The sequence below is a fragment of the Bufo gargarizans genome, chromosome 9 (assembly GCF_014858855.1).
Source record: "Bufo gargarizans isolate SCDJY-AF-19 chromosome 9, ASM1485885v1, whole genome shotgun sequence".
In the NCBI taxonomy this organism is placed as follows: Eukaryota; Metazoa; Chordata; class Amphibia; order Anura; family Bufonidae; genus Bufo; species Bufo gargarizans.
The window spans coordinates 85829272-85845237 of record NC_058088.1 but is presented as its reverse complement, the minus strand read 5'-3'; the positions used below and the strand labels follow the sequence as shown (position 1 = coordinate 85845237).

General features: G+C 42.5%; 1 protein-coding gene across 4 annotated transcripts in view; it reads right to left on the bottom strand.

Moving 5' to 3' along the window:
* Nucleotides 1-456: 456 nt before the first annotated feature.
* Nucleotides 457-15966, bottom strand: part of ACSL4 (acyl-CoA synthetase long chain family member 4) — a 75159-nt gene continuing 59649 nt past the window's right edge. For all 4 annotated transcript variants that reach the window (XM_044305473.1, XM_044305477.1, XM_044305474.1 and 1 more), the window contains exons 7-16: nt 14624-14774; nt 13580-13703; nt 8788-8859; nt 7549-7688; nt 6628-6800; nt 5371-5445; nt 2934-3125; nt 2733-2847; nt 1695-1852; nt 457-1155 (exon numbers count right to left, since the gene is read on the bottom strand). In XM_044305473.1, coding sequence (XP_044161408.1) covers nt 998-1155; nt 1695-1852; nt 2733-2847; nt 2934-3125; nt 5371-5445; nt 6628-6800; nt 7549-7688; nt 8788-8859; nt 13580-13703; nt 14624-14774 — 1358 coding nt within the window. In that variant the 3' untranslated portion in view covers nt 457-997. The remainder of the gene's footprint in view (nt 1156-1694; nt 1853-2732; nt 2848-2933; nt 3126-5370; nt 5446-6627; nt 6801-7548; nt 7689-8787; nt 8860-13579; nt 13704-14623; nt 14775-15966) is intronic.

Here is a 15966-nt window from a genome sequence, read left to right as displayed (position 1 = left end):
TTCTCAAGAGTCCAAGATTAAAAGAACATGGCCGCCTTTTTCCAAACGCAGCAGCACACCTGTCCATGGGTTTTGTCTGGTAAAGCTTCACTTTAGCTCCACTGAAGAAGTGAAAAGGCTGAGCTGCACTACCAGACACAACCATGGACAGAAGTGGTGCGGTTTGTGAGAGAATGCTGCCAAGTTATCTACTCCAGGACAACCCCCTCCCCGAAAAAATACAAAATTACATACACCTAATCCAGCAGTTCCTTCTAAGGCCTCTTGCACGCGTTGTGTGCCAATGGCCGTATTGCGTCCCGCTTACGGCGGGTCCGCAATACACGACACTGGCCCGTGTGCACTCTGCATCACGGATGCGGACCCATTCACTTCAATGGATCCGCAATCATTGAGATGCAGAACGGAAGCACGGTCCGGAACCCCACGGAAGCACCACGGAGTGCTTCTGTGGTGTTTCTGTCTGTGCCTCCGCTCCGCAAAAAAAACCAGAACTTGTTCTATTTTTTTAGCGGTGCGGACAGATCACGGACCCATTCAAGTTGAATGGGTCTCGATCCGTCACGGCCGCCGCCCGTGCATTGAGGGACTGCAAATTGCGGTCCCCAATGCACGGAACGGATGCATAGCGTTCATGTGCAAGAGGCGAAAGAATCTTAAAATGACATGAACTTCATGAAAGTTATACGTCCACAATGTCAGGTTGGTGCCTGTTGTATGTATAGATTTTGTTCTGATAAATATCCATTCTGAATTCATGTGTGTCAGTGGTTTCACATTTGAGTGCAAACTGAAAAAAAAATATATATAAATATATAAATTATACGTCTCTTCAACTGTAACTGCACAAACATGCATAGTCATCACATATCCCATAGATAGAATGTTTATCCAGTCTGTAGAAAGGCGTCCTTTTGTCTGACAGGGGAAAACAAAAAGGTAACAAGGACAAACAAAACCAGAAATCCAAATGTATAGTCCATATGGAGCCAGGATCCTACTTCCCTCCGTACATGCGCTCAATATCATTTAAATAGTGGTTCTTCAGCTCTTTCCTCTTCAGCTTGAAGGCATCCGTAACAAGACCTGTCTCAGGAGTCCAGGGGTCTGGGCTGAGCCGTACCTTGATTGGAATTTCAAATCGCTCCAATTTCACTGTGCAAATAAAAGAACAAAAAAAAAAAAAAACATGTAAGAGGAAATACTCTACATACCATGGAAGAAAGGGACTAATACAAGTTAGTTAGAAACAAAAGCTGTATTGGTCCTGAACCACTTAATCATTCCACTAGGTGGCAGCAGAGCCCTGCTCTGCGCAAAAAAATAAAAAAAAAAACAACATACAAAGTTAATCTGGCAATGGAGTTAATCTTTTAAACTCATTTCATTATTTTTTTATTATAACCATTACTCCCAAAACCACTATGCTCCTTACATACATACAGAGGGAAAATGCTTGTCGATTTGCCTGTTACCATATTGATATTTTAGGTGTTTCTACTGAAGATGTATTTGGACTCCTCACAACTTACTAAGGGGCTTATGTAGAAAAACAGTAGTGAAGGCGGAATAGAACGCTTATGATGTGTCAGAAGATAGGTATATGTCTATGAGATAAGGAAAGCAGGAGTGCTCAAGGCAGAACATAACCAGCTAAATCTGTTACAAGACAGAACAAACAGGATACCACTTACTTGAGGATGCAACCTCCTTAATCTCCTTTAACACCTCTGCCTCCATTGTGGGATTGTTGCAGATTTCCTCCCAAGTTCCTTCGATCCCTTTCTGTTGTGCTAAACCGGTCAGCTTCTTCTGATTAGGAACGACAAAGCTGATCACGTAAGACTGGAGACTGAAACGGGATACAAGGAAGATTAGAGGCAGTCTCCAAGGGCACTGCCGAACAGTGAGAGTACTGAGGAGCTGGTGCAAAAAACATGGACAGAGCATTTATAAAGTGGGTGACTGCATCTAGTGATCATTTCTTGTCATGGTAAAGATTCATTTTTTTCATAGGAATGTTATTCAGTCCCAACCATAAGAATTAAAGTATGAATAAATTGTTTGCATAAACAAAAAAAAAAAAAAAACTAGCCCTATTCATAAGAGTAAATGAAACACCTTTAAAAAAAAAAAAAAAAAAAGTTTTTTTTAATGGGGTAGATTTATGAAAGTGTCTAATAGAAAAACTTTTCTTTGGAAAATGTAGCTTTGTCACACATGCTGGAGCTACAGGGACACCATTAGAACTGCAGCGTACCAGTATCCCAGCATCAAACACTGCAGCCAGTATGAACGGCCCTGCAGGGAGGAATGCACTGAAGCCCTTTTACACAGGCAATTAATCAGGACCAACCCGAACATTCCTGATAACTGCCCAATTGCTGAGTTAAGGCGATGGCTACATTAATGCTAGCAATCATTCCCTCTGTATGGGGATGAACAATGACTACGATTGTTCTTCCCCATACATAGGATAACATGCTGCCGGCAAACATTGATTCCTGCAGTCCTGGGCCTGAGTAAAAGGGCCAAAAAATGTGTGTTCAAATTTATATATCCAAGATGGCCTTTTTGAACAGTGTTCAAGGATATATTCACTTGGTGCTGTAATGGTATGGTAAAACTGCCAGGACTAACATGTACAGTCTTGCTGCACCACTTACTACTTATCATCTATCACAAGCTCACATTGACTAATGCAGAGAATAATTTCGAAGTTATTCCCGTACCTGTTGGCATAGGCACAGATGTTGTCAACGAGAGAACAGTTTTTTAAAGCAGCTTCCACTTTGCCCAATGACACATACTCTCCGGCCTGCAATTTTACCAAATCCTTCTTCCTATCTGTAAAAGAGTACAAAGACTGGTTTAGCGTCTGCCGATTCTGACATCGGTCCCAGGATATTGGGGGAGCCAGCAGCCTGACTTACCAATGATTTGCAAGCAGCCGTCAGGGTGAACCTCCCCGATGTCCCCAGTGCAGAACCACCTCTGACCGTTTTCATCTACATAGAAATCCTCCAAGCTCTTTTCTTCGTTTTTAAAGTAGCCCATGGAAACATTTAGTCCTCCGATGACAATCTCTCCCCTTGGGTGAGGTTTGTCTTCATTTGTATAACCTCCTGCAAAGAAAATAAAAGAGAGAGTTATCTTCATTGTGAATCTACAATAAAGAGGATAACAATTGCACAAATGAGGTAAACTAAAGTTTACTTTCATATTCCCGTCCGTATATATTTTTCTTATTACTTAAAGCGTGAACTGAATCATCTGGAAATATGAAAAATAGTCTACAAAATGCAGTACAAATAAGCATTTTGTGGCGTTTTCTTCACTTTTTGGTCCATGCTAGTGTTGAGCGAACTTGTTTTTTTAAGTTCTGCATCCAAAGTTTGTGTTCGGGTTATCGAAGAATCCTGATATGGATTCTGCTACCACGGACCATAACGGAATATGGAATCCATAACCCGAACTTTGGACGCCACACTAGTCCATGCAAATTGCAGCAAGCTGTGGAGTTTTTTTTGGCACATTTCCTAGTATTTTATGCTATAGACCTGCATTGCTTTTTTTGACCCTGCTTGATAAAAATGCATGTGTCAGTGTTTTTATGGCTTTTTTTTTTTACTTTTTAAAAATATTATCTTAAAAAACCTACAGCATGTGTGACATCGGAGGCCGGTATATAGTTGCATATTTAAAAATGCATGGTTTGAAAACAAATATAATGCATGTACTAAAACACACCGGGGATGACTTATAGTGCAACTCTGATGTTTGGAGTAAAAAAAAAGACCTCTTTGCAACTTTGTAAAAGCCCATGAAACAATGTTTTGTTGCACAGGCATTTCTGCGTCGTCCTCCCCACTTGAGAGTCGAGAGGGAGTGATTGGGGCATTGGGTTCAACAGATTTACTATGTTATATGGCTGGAAACAGGTGTAAAAGCCGAGTGAAAACTACTTAGATAAGTAGGCGCTTTCTCTGCCAGCATCAAAAATGCTGCAAAAACAAAACGCAGGTACCATTAAAGCATTTTGCTAAGATGTTTTATGGGCCAAGTTAAAAAAATGCTGAAGAAAATTTGTGTGAAGGAAGCCTAAGGCGAGAATTCTCGTGCATAAAAACCGCAGAATAATATAGTACAAGCAAAGTGTATGAAACTTCATAAGTATCATGTACACTTGTTTTGTTCCGTGAGAAAATTGCCTGCCGTCTGGATTTTGAACTCTGCAGCATGTCAATTTAATTCCACATCAAATCTGCACCAAAAATCGCAAGTAACACATGTTACAGAAATCTGTGCGGTTTTTCTGTTTGCACCTATGTGCAGATAGCCCAATATAACGTTACACTGTGGGTAAACCAAGTAATGATCCCGAACGGGTCTTTTTATTTTTGTATTCCAAAGAAAACACTACAATACGAATCTATTCCTCCACTGATGTTATTTCTGAAGCCAAAAACACTAAGGGGTAACACTGGCTCAAAATAAGGTCTTCACACAAAAGCCCCATTCTGCTGTAGACATATCCACTGTCCAGGCTGATGAATAAAACCATTGCACATTCACCTTACCTGGAGACCAGTATCAATAACATGAAAGAATAAATGGATTCATTCTGAACACATTACCTAATGCTGCAGCCAGTCTGCGGTGTATTACCTGGCACTACCAGCCCTCACAAGGAAGAGCCTGACGCCAACCTGGCCTACACCCACTCAGCCAGCCCGGTGCCAGAAATGCACTTAGGTAAAACAGATAAGAGGCATGCTTATCCTGCCATTCACCCTCAGTTTACATAGACAATAAGTGTTCTAATCCCTAGAACAACCACATTGTTCTGCAGCCCAGCACCTGTTCACCGATGCAATGCATCATGGGAGGTGTAGTCCAGACTCGCATAAGAGCCATGAGCACCAACCCTGCTGTAAGGCTGGAGCTACGTCTAGACTTGAGCGGTTTTAATAGATTTTTACTATCAAATGACAGCTGTAGTCCAACGCAATAAACAGACATGTATGCAGTTGTGTGCACTACAGCTGAAGTTAAAAATAATTAAATGTGCTACAAAAAGTCTGGGTATAGCCTCAACCTTAAAATAAAATATAAAAATTTACATTTTCCTTGGTCACTTATGCAATCGCCGATTCCTGTCACTGCACCCACTACTTACAAAGAAATGTGTTATGCAACGATGTCATTCGTCACACAGCAAAAAATTTTTACTCTGAATTTCAATACTTCGCTCATCACTAGTTAGGAAAGGTCATCAATACCATGACACTTTACAGTGCCTTGGTGCCCGCCCCTCTTATGGCAGCCGTGTTTAATATTAGATCGGAATAAATGAACCAAGTCACTTACCTTCCAACCAGTCACGGAGTTTAATTTCACAGCAGCTAAGAGGAGCGCCCACTCTGCCAGTGCTGTAGTCCGTTACTGAAAGAAAAACGCCACCATGAAATGTGTAACCTGTATAGCAGGCCGTCACTAAGAGCGAGGCAAGCAAGCAGGATAGCAGCACCACACTTAAAAGGGCATCTGTCAGCAGATTTGTCCCTATGACACTGGCTGACCTGTTACATGTACGCTTGGCAACTGAAGGCATCTGTGTTGGTCCCATGTTCATATGTATAAAAATTGTGTTTTATTACATTCAAATTAGCCTCTAGGAGCAACAGGGGCGTTGCAATTACACCTGGAGGCTCTGCACCATCTGCACCTTGATTGACAGGGCTAGGCAATGTGAACATGATCATGCCTGGCCCTGTCAAATGCAGAGGGTACAGCAGTTGTAGAGAAAGTGGAGCCTCTAGGAGTAATGGAGATGCCCCCTAGCCTCCTAGAGGCTCATTTGCATATATTAAAATCATTTCAGCAATGCGAGCACATAGGAACATGGGACCAACACAGATGCCTTCAGCTGCAGAGCGCACATGTAACAGGTCAGCCACTTTCACAGATACAAATCTGCTGACAGATGCCCTTTACTCTGACCATACACATTAGATGTTATGTTGGCCAAACTTCAGCGAGGCCAGCCAGAAAATCGACTGTGCATGGGAGCTTCCCAACGCTTCCCCCAACAGCAGATTTAAGCATGAGAGAAGGATCAGGCTGTTCAACATGCTCAATCATTTCATTCCTGGGAGATAAGGCACCGTCAGCAGCTTACTTCACTCCAGGTCAAGCTGAGTGTGCAGGTGTATGAGAGGGTAGCGAGAGACAACATAAGCATTTAGCAAACAGCAAACCAGGGCTCAAGACAAGTCATTAAAGATTTCCTCTTCATCTTACAATAAATGTTGAGATCACACAAAAGCTATTCACTCAGTGTAAAAACTTACATACACTCTGATGGGCATCATACCAACTGCAAGGAATGCATAAAACTACCAGGCGGCCATGTAGTCGCTCACGTACTGCTTACTATAATCATGTGGCATCATCAGGATTAAGTTTGTGGAGCAGACACTCATGATATTTAGTAACCAAAGCCTGCAACTTATTTCCATTTCTGGTCATAGGAAGACATTTTTATGTAACCAAATTTAGATGTAGGAAGTGGTTACTAATCATCTGACGATGCATTTACTGTGAGCCAAGAAGGAGAATGCCTACCTTCTGTGATGGTACCAGCCCCACACGTTTCTGTTAATCCGTATCCCTGACCAACTGGACAGCAGAAACAGATATTCATAAACCTCTGGGTCTGTGGAGATAAGGGAGCCCCGCCGCACAGCATCATACGGACATTCCCTCCTAATAAAGCTTTGACCTTTTTGAATAGTATGCTGTAAAAAAAAAAAAAAAAAAACAGAACAAGAGTGAATTAAAGTCTACAATTCTGAGCATTTGCAATATATTACGGTAGGGGCTTGTGCAGACGACTGTGTGCAGTCAGGGAAACATAGCCCTTGTGTCGGCCGCATCTCCAGACCCCAACTCACTGTAACATGGGTCTATTGTACTGTACTCACATCATTGGGTAAGGGCTGTATTACACCAACAGATTATCTGACCAATCATTGGTCAGATGGCCATTTACACACAGATCTTTTGTTATACACACCAACTATTGGTCTGACTGGACAGATATAGTTCAGATAATCTGTTGGTGTAATACAGCCCTAAGTACAGTACAATACGAATGCACACGGTCATGTGCATGAGCCTTAAAATAAAAAAATTGAGCACCAATAAGTCCAGCAACCTACTACTGGGAAACCTACACGAAGACTTTGACGTACATTTTTGTGAAACTGTCGAGTTATGAGAGGCAACACCCCATCCACTTCTCTCGTCACGTTTGGAAAATTTTGAGAAGGGTAAAAAGTTGCAAATTATAGCACTAATATGGCACGTGCCACAAGTTGCACCTTTTTGTACACCACAAAAGTGGCGTAAAGACAGTCCCCACTGTTCATACATTGGTAGATCTGAAAACTAGCCAATGTCCTACTTTATGTAGCCAGAAAATACCTTACAACAATATTGTTAGGAAGCGCAAGCTCAGCTACCGCACACATTGGTTTCACTTACACGTTACATAACGGGGCATCGTATCCCTTCTTAATTTGCTCCAGCTTGTAGTCATAACCCAGCTTGAACAGGGTTCTCTGGAAAACATTCATTTCTTGCACTTTGCTCATGACATTCTTGTAAATGCGATCCATGATTTCCTGTAAGAACCATTGGGCTAGTTAGTTTACCTGTAGGGTGTATTCATTGTTGGTTAGTTCTAATGTGAACGGTGGCCATAAACACTAGATGGGAGTAGACTGAAGGCTGAACAATTTAACATGTAAACACAGCTCTTTCCTCCACTGATGAGCAGGCAATTATCTGGAAGGAACAGTATCTTCCCAATAACTGCCTCCTTGGTTGGAATGTGTAAATGCACCTTAAGATATTGGGGGAGATTCAGGAATGCAATTTTCTTAAATAAATAAATAAATAAATAAATAAATGATAAAGACCCCCACCTCCTCGGCCTACCTATTCCCTCCCCCCCCCCCCCCCGAATATGCATTCACACAGGGTCCATGCTTACACTAGTATTACAATTGTATTAATCTTCCCAGACACCATACAATGCACCAAAAATAAATCCTTTCGAAATATCTTATGATATTTACCTCATACATATCCTCGGTTACAGCCTATAGCATACATATGCAGACACCGTTTTGCAGGCCTCAAATGCATATAGCCAGCTTAGGCTACTTTCACATTCACATTTTGTGCGGATCAGTCATGGATCCGTTCAGATAACACAACCGTCTTTAACATAGCTAAAACGAATCCGTCTTGAACACCATTGAAAGTCAATGGCGGACTGATCAGTTTTCTATTGTGCCAGTGAAAATGGATCCGTTCCCATTGACTTACAATGTGCGTCAGGACGGATCCGTTTGGCTCAGTTTCATCAGACGGACACAAAAACCAAAAAGAATGGAGACTGATGCATTCTGAGCAGATCATTTTCCATTCAGAATGCATTAGAATGCAAACTGATCAGTTGTGGACCGCTCGCGAGAGCCCTGAACGGATCTCACAAACGGAAAGCTAAAACGTCACTGTGAAAGTAGTCTTAACGGTCCTTCTCCATCATAGGAGCCCAGGTAAGCTGTTAGAGGCGAGACCGTTTTCAATGACAGCCAGCAGAATTGTGAATACAGCTCTGGACTATGTACAATACAGGCTATAAATCTGTTACACAGTAAATAATACCATCTATAAGATATTCCCCAACTCCATTTGCATATACATAATACTTACAGGCACGGCAGCCATCAGTGTGGGCCTCAGTTCAGAGCAGTCACCTTTGCTTCCCTTCTTAATTTTACTGGACTGTAAGACAAAAAAATTAATAAAATAAAAAAATGAGATGAGTAATGGAATTCAAAACTGAGGGGGTCATTTACCAAGTGATATACACCAGTTTTCTAGAGTATATTTGTGGCAGATTATAGAGCAAAGGTTAACGACAGGTCTAAAAAGGGGGCATGGTGGGGAGGAGGATGGGTCTGCAGGCCCATCTCATTTATTATTTTCTTTAGGCGTAGAAAACGGTCTAAATTTAAGACAACATGGAAGCTGGCTTACATTTAGACTGGCGGTGGACACGCCGAAGTTATGTAGAGGCCGGCGCATCTACCCAACTTCGGCGGATCCACCGCCAGTGCAAGGGGTTATTAAGACCGGAGTCTAAAACGTGCAAAGCCTACCGTATTTTTGCTGTAGTCCAGGTTGTTTCTAGAGCTCACAAACAATACTGAGACGCTCATCTGGCACTGAAGTTAAAACGGCATAAATCTGTAAGTGGCTGACAGTACAACTCGCTAACCACTAATCAGATTTACGTTAGCTGAATGTTACGGCTTTAAAGTTGGAGCCTGACACTAAACCAGGTTTTTTATATTATATTATATTATATTATATTATATCTCTCTCTCTCTAAGGTCGGCAACTGTAGTAATAAAATCTCTGGAATTTTGGTTGCTTAAGAATGGCCAAAGGTCACTCAAGAATCAACCATGCTAAGTTTCAGCCTGTTCCAAAAGCATAGCCTAATCCAGCATGAGGGGAACGAGGAAGAAGCTCTAGCTTATTACAGACACGTTGACATTTTCTACTGGTCCATTAACATCTTATCAAGGGCAGGCGCTAACGTGTAGCCCTGTGATTACACGACAAGCACCGCTGTTAGAACAGCATCTAGTTCTCGTGTTCTGCCTCCAGCTGGATCATATACTTTTTATAGGCCGAGAGACCAGGCTTTAACACCTCTGTGGCAGAAAGGTTAGCAGGCACATTCCAAGCTAATCAAGCCCGTTTCTCTCCCGTCACACAGCACTTTTTACATTCTCCGTAGGATACATGTACATGGGTAGGTTCGGAAGGTTTTTTAGATGTAGCATTTCAAACCAAAGCCCGGAATGCATTCAAAAAGAGGAGAGCCTGTCCTCTATTCCTTCTCTCCAAAAAACCAGATCAAATCCTGCATCTGAACATGCACCCTCTAAGGTCCGTTAACCACTGATCTATTTTTATTGGATTCCACAGTTGCATAGGATAGATGCTTACTGCATCACAAGTATAGTATATACAAGGTTTAATGGGAGATTTTTATTTACCAGTAAGGGTACTTTCACACTAGTGTTATTCTTTTCCAGCATTGAAACCTGGTAAAGGGTCCCAATACAGGAAAAAATGCATCAGTTTTGTCCTAATGCATTCTGAATGGAAAGCAATCCGTTCAGTATGCATCAGGATGTCTTCCGTTTCGTCCCTTGTACGGTATTTGACAAAATCTCGGAACAATCCCACACTTAATACATTCCATAGAGATGTATTAATGCCGGATACCGAGTGTTCCGGAAATTGACGCATTGCCGGATTCGGCTTTCCGGTCTGCACATGTGCCGGGCTTTTGAGGTTTGAAAAATTTAAATACCGGATCCGGTATTTCACTGGATCTGTCAAACTGATCCGGAAAAAAAATAAATAAATGCTTTCCGTTTGTATATGGCTTGCAAGAATCAAAAGAACGCTAGTGTGAAAGTACCCTTAGACAAACCAGTATGTATGAGCGATCCGTTTTCACCAGTTTATTATATCCTATACAAAAAGAAAAGCTTAACTTATTTATTTTTTTACAATAGGACCATGAGTGACGGGTGCTACTGTACAGCATCCATTTAACATTGGTCCCTCATATATGTTAAACGGAGGTCACAAACCAGTGACCTGCATATAGAAAAGTGCTTGGAAGACACAGATCATGCCCTCCCAACATGCTCTTTTCCTCATATCAGTTGTAGGTAAAGACGTCACTCAGTCCAAAAACAGGAAGGATGCACAGCACTCACTTCGGCTCTGCAGCATACATTTGTCAGTAGAGTAAAGCTATACACATTATATAAGGATGTGTGTGTGGGGTGCTTCTGACTCTCCCTCGACAGATAGTGTTGAGGGAGACTAGGATTGATCCTTTTGTTCTCTGGGGAGAGAAGCTGCCCCCAGAACTGCCTGGCAGTGGCATTCTCCTCTCTCCCCATAGCACACGTTCAGCCAAGCCGAACATATATGGGGAGAGAGGAGAGGAAGAGAGAGAGGAAGGAAGAGAGGAAGAGAGAGAGGAAGGAAGAGAGGAAGAGAGAGAGGAAGGAAGAGAGGAAGAGAGAGAGGAAGGAAGAGAGGAAGAGAGAGAGGAAGGAAGAGAGGAAGAGAGAGAGGAAGGAAGAGAGGAAGAGAGAGAGGAAGGAAGAGAGGAAGAGAGAGAGGAAGGAAGAGAGGAAGAGAGAGAGGAAGGAAGAGAGGAAGAGAGAGAGGAAGGAAGAGAGGAAGGAAGAGAGGAAGGAAGAGAGGAAGGAAGAGAGGAAGGAAGAGAGGAAGGAAGAGAGTAAGGAAGAGAGGAAGGAAGAGAGGAAGGAAGAGAGGAAGGAAGAGAGGAAGGGAGAGAGGAAGGAAGAGAGGAAGGAAGAGAGGAAGGAAGAGAGGAAGGAAGAGAGAGAGGAAGGAAGAGAGAGAGGAAGGAAGGAAGAGAGAGAGGAAGGAAGGAAGAGAGAGAGGAAGGAAGGAAGAGAGAGAGGAAGGAAGGAAGAGAGAGAGGAAGGAAGGAAGAGAGAGAGGAAGGAAGGAAGAGAGAGAGGAAGGAAGGAAGAGAGAGAGGAAGGAAGGAAGAGAGAGAGGAAGGGAGGAAGAGAGAGAGGAAGGGAGGAAGAGAGAGAGGAAGGGAGGAAGAGAGAGAGGAAGGGAGGAAGAGAGAGAGGAAGGGAGGAAGAGAGAGAGGAAGGAAGAGAGGAAGAAAGAGAGGAAGGAAGAGAGGAAGAAAGAGAGGAAGAGAGAGGAAGAGAGAGAGGAAGGAAGAGAGGAAGGAAGAGAGGAAGGAAGAGAGAGGAGGGAAGAGAGGAAGGAAGAGAGGAAGGAAGAGAGAGGAGGAAGAGAGGAAGAGAGAAAGAAAGAGAGAAAGAGAAAGAGAAAGAGAAAGAGAGAGAGAAAGAGAGAGAGAAAGAGAGAGACGATCATTCGACTGACCGCTATTGAATGTGAATGGTCAGCTTTAGTCTTTGCCGACTTGGAAAGGGAGACCTGGATTGTAGGTACAGACTTATTTGCTTTTTTTTTCTCTAGCTGCTGCCATCGTATAAGCAGCAGCTAGAGAAAAATAAATAAAAAAAAGATTAAGCCTGGAAACCCCCTTTAATGAGAACATGCAGTAGACAAACCATAATCATGTAATCGCTAGCAGTAAACTTCCACAACACCCACGATATTAATATAGTAACAGAGTCGGCCCTTAAGGAATCTCCAGCCATGTTCTGCCAGTTTATGCGTGCCACTGGGATGAATACCCACAGCTAGATTACCAGTTTTAAATATTTATGTCTCGGGCTGGCAGAGACAGTCTCATTCTAGGAGCTAATCGTTCAACAGTCGGCATTACGTACAAGAAACAAGGACAGTCTTTATTGAATGTGCTAGTCAATGAGGAGATTTTACACTTGGTAAATTTGGCATTGTGCCCTAAAGCAGAGACAATTGCCAAAGTCTGGGTCAACGTAGGAGAACAATGATCCACTTCAGGACTGACAAGGCACTGAGCGTGTTGTTCAGAAAACCTGTGTCAACTTTCCCCTATACGGCACACTCAAACAAGCTTAATACGATGACGAGATCACCGGCAGAACACAATACTGACGACAGAGAAAAAGAAAAGCAAAGACAGTCATGCAAGAGCCGACATTACCCGTCCAAAGCTGGAAAGAACTTGTAACACAGCTTCTATTAAAGGGGTTGTGCCAAGTTTTTAGATTAGCTAGTTATCCTAAAATAGGGGGGGTAATCACTAGGGGCTCGACTGCTGGAAGCCCAACCATCACGAGAACGAGGGTCCCATTCTGATGGAGCAGTAGGTTGTACATACTCATTCTCTATAGGAGCACCGGAGATGGGGAGTACAGTGCTTGGCTATCGCTGACACTCCCATTAAGAATGAATGGAGCTGCAATGTGCATGTACGACCGACCTGCTACCCTATCAGAATGGGGGAATGGGGTCCCAGCGGTCGGACTCCTGCAACAATCAGCTAGTTATCCCGTGTCCTGTGGATAGGGAATAACTTACAACTTTGGCACAACCTCCTTAATCCTTTCATGCTGAGAATCTGCACAAGTTAAAAGGGTATACTTTAGCACTGCACGTCCTTCAAGCTGCACCCAGGCACCCAATGTGTAGGGGAAATGTAGTACAGCTCCCTGCACATCCAGATGTACAGTAAAAAAACAGTAAGGGTACATGCACACAGCAGTATAGTATATGGTATATACACAGTGTACTAGCCCCAAAGGAAAACAAAAAACAAAAAACAAAAAAACACATTACAGCAAGAATGAATCCATATAATTATTGCCACTTCAGCCCCACCTGTCTTTCCCGAGATGGAGCAAAAACATCTTCGTTCATTATGAACTTCCAAAAGGCAAGAATAGACCTGCACTTACATCCAGACATTCCATCTAATTTTATCTAAATGAGAAATAAAATCACAGCTCAAATATGCACTTGCCTGATCTGATAGTGTTAGTGGAGAGGAGTAACCAATTCTACACCCATAGGTAAGGCATGATATCTCTGCAGTCATCTCTAGTACATGTGCTAGAGGCAAGTATCCAATATAGGTGTCTTTGGGCCTGCAAAACATAAAATACAAGTCCTTGTAATATCCCAATCATTTTAACAATTTTAGCGAATCTGAGCATGCCATTTTTGTCATAGGTGGGATTGTAAATCAGGCTGCAGGTAACCTTACTATCACTAAGCATAGACAATTAAAACACTTCAGATACCTGCAATCGATAGGGGATAAATGTTGATTTGTTTATGTGTGTGTGGGGGTGATCACTAGAGCCGCCACATATTGCTAGAAGGGGGAAATCCTGTCCCCAACCTCCCCTCCTTCTAATCTAACTGCATTGTGGAGGAGTTTGCATGAAGCGACAGTCAAGCATGCACCCTCCCACTCCATACAAACTCATTTTTCTAAATGTCTCTAGCTGGAATACGCTTTCAGATAACGTGAAGGAGATTAGGCTCTGTAAACCTGGTTTAAAGTTTGGCATTTAAGTAGGAGATTCTTATCTAATGCCCCCACCAACTAAAGGCAGTATTACACAGCCCGATGTGGCAGACGATTGTTGGAAGGAAACCATTCCTTCATGGCAGTCGCCTGCTCGCTAGCGGAGGAGACTGCTCCTATTACATGCAGTCGCCTCCACAGCACGTGGAGGAGCGGTCACTATGCCATTGCTCATGCTGTATAGCAGTTTGTTGGCAGCAGATCGTGATTAGACACCAACATCTGATACCTGCAAACAATCTTTTAACATGTCAAAAGATTTAGATTGCCCAATGAACGAGCACCGGGCAATCAGCAGCAGTATTACACTTGTTACGAACGCTTGTTGGCGATCATCTGCCTAAAAATGATCTGGTGTAATACAGGCTTTTGCCTAACTTTTGCCTTCCAACATGTGTGTCTCACCAGAAAATAAAAGTGAACATACGCATTAATGCTTAACCACAAATGATGCCTCAATCCATGAAAACTTACCCAAGTCCAGGTATCCGTTCACACTGTCCAGCCATTCCAGCTATTAAATTGCTGTGTATCATCATCACGCCTTTAGGTCTGCCAGTTGAACCGCTGGTATACATCACCACCGCTAGGTCGCTGGGTAAAGGTCGGCTGGGAGGGTTGTTCACTATAAAGTAAAATGACAGAAAATTATCTGTTTAACCATGCAAAAAAAAAATAAACATAAAAAATGATTAGGCATAATATGCGACTTGCACTTCCCAAAAAAATGTCCTATCAGACTTTACATGCGACTTGCTGGTCCAGTATGCAGATCGATGGTAATGGCTATTTACAGTAGGTAATGTGCCATGTTTCTCACGGTATCCCAACTCCCAACACGTTTATGAACAGCCACAACTGCACCTACATTATACATGGCAGGTACACGTGCAGGGTTTTGCCTTCTATTCAGTACTAGGTAATGCTACTATTAAAAGAGATGTGAAGTTACTTAATGCCACCACACCCAACATGAAATGAAGACTAAATAGATTTTTATACTGTCAAAGGACAAATGTAATTTTCCTACATATATTGCATTGCCCAACAGTAAAAACTGATGAATAACATCTTATAGAGGGGTCCAGGGTTCTTCTACATTAAATGGACTGAAACAAGCACAGGAAGTGTTCCCTGTTCGTAATAAAGTTTCAGTATTAATTTAGTGTACCAATATAGATCAGCAGGTTCCAGTGGTGACAGCTCATCCCCATCGATTCACTTATATAGCCTGATGAAGGACCAGCATGTCTGGACTTTGTCACCAAGGCTCTTGATAGTGGGCCCATACTGAACCTGCATCACCCTACAAGTCTACCCATCAACTAGGAATCGACAGATATTGATTTTTTAGGGCCGATACCGATATTTTGTGAACTTTCAGGCCGATAATTTATACCGATATTCTGGGAATTTTCATTTTTGAAAAAAAAAAAAAAATTCCTACACAAATCTGCTGAAAATTAATGTTTATTGTTAATGTGTATTTTTTATTTTTTAGTAAATCTTTTTTTCATTTATACTTAATATTTTGGTGTTTATTTTTATAAAAATTTTTTTTTCAAACTTTTAGCCCCCTTAGGGACTAGAACCCTTGTCCTATTCCCCCTGATAGAGCTCTATCAGGGGGAATAGGACCTCACACTGTCCCTGCTGCTCTGTGCTTTGTGCACACAGCAGCAGGGAGCTTACCATGGCAGCCAGGGCTTCAATAGCGTCCTGGCTGCCATGGTAACCGATCGGAGCCCCAGGATTACACTGCTGGGGCTCCGATCGGAGGAGGAGGGGATCCTGTGGCCACTGCCACCAATGATTAA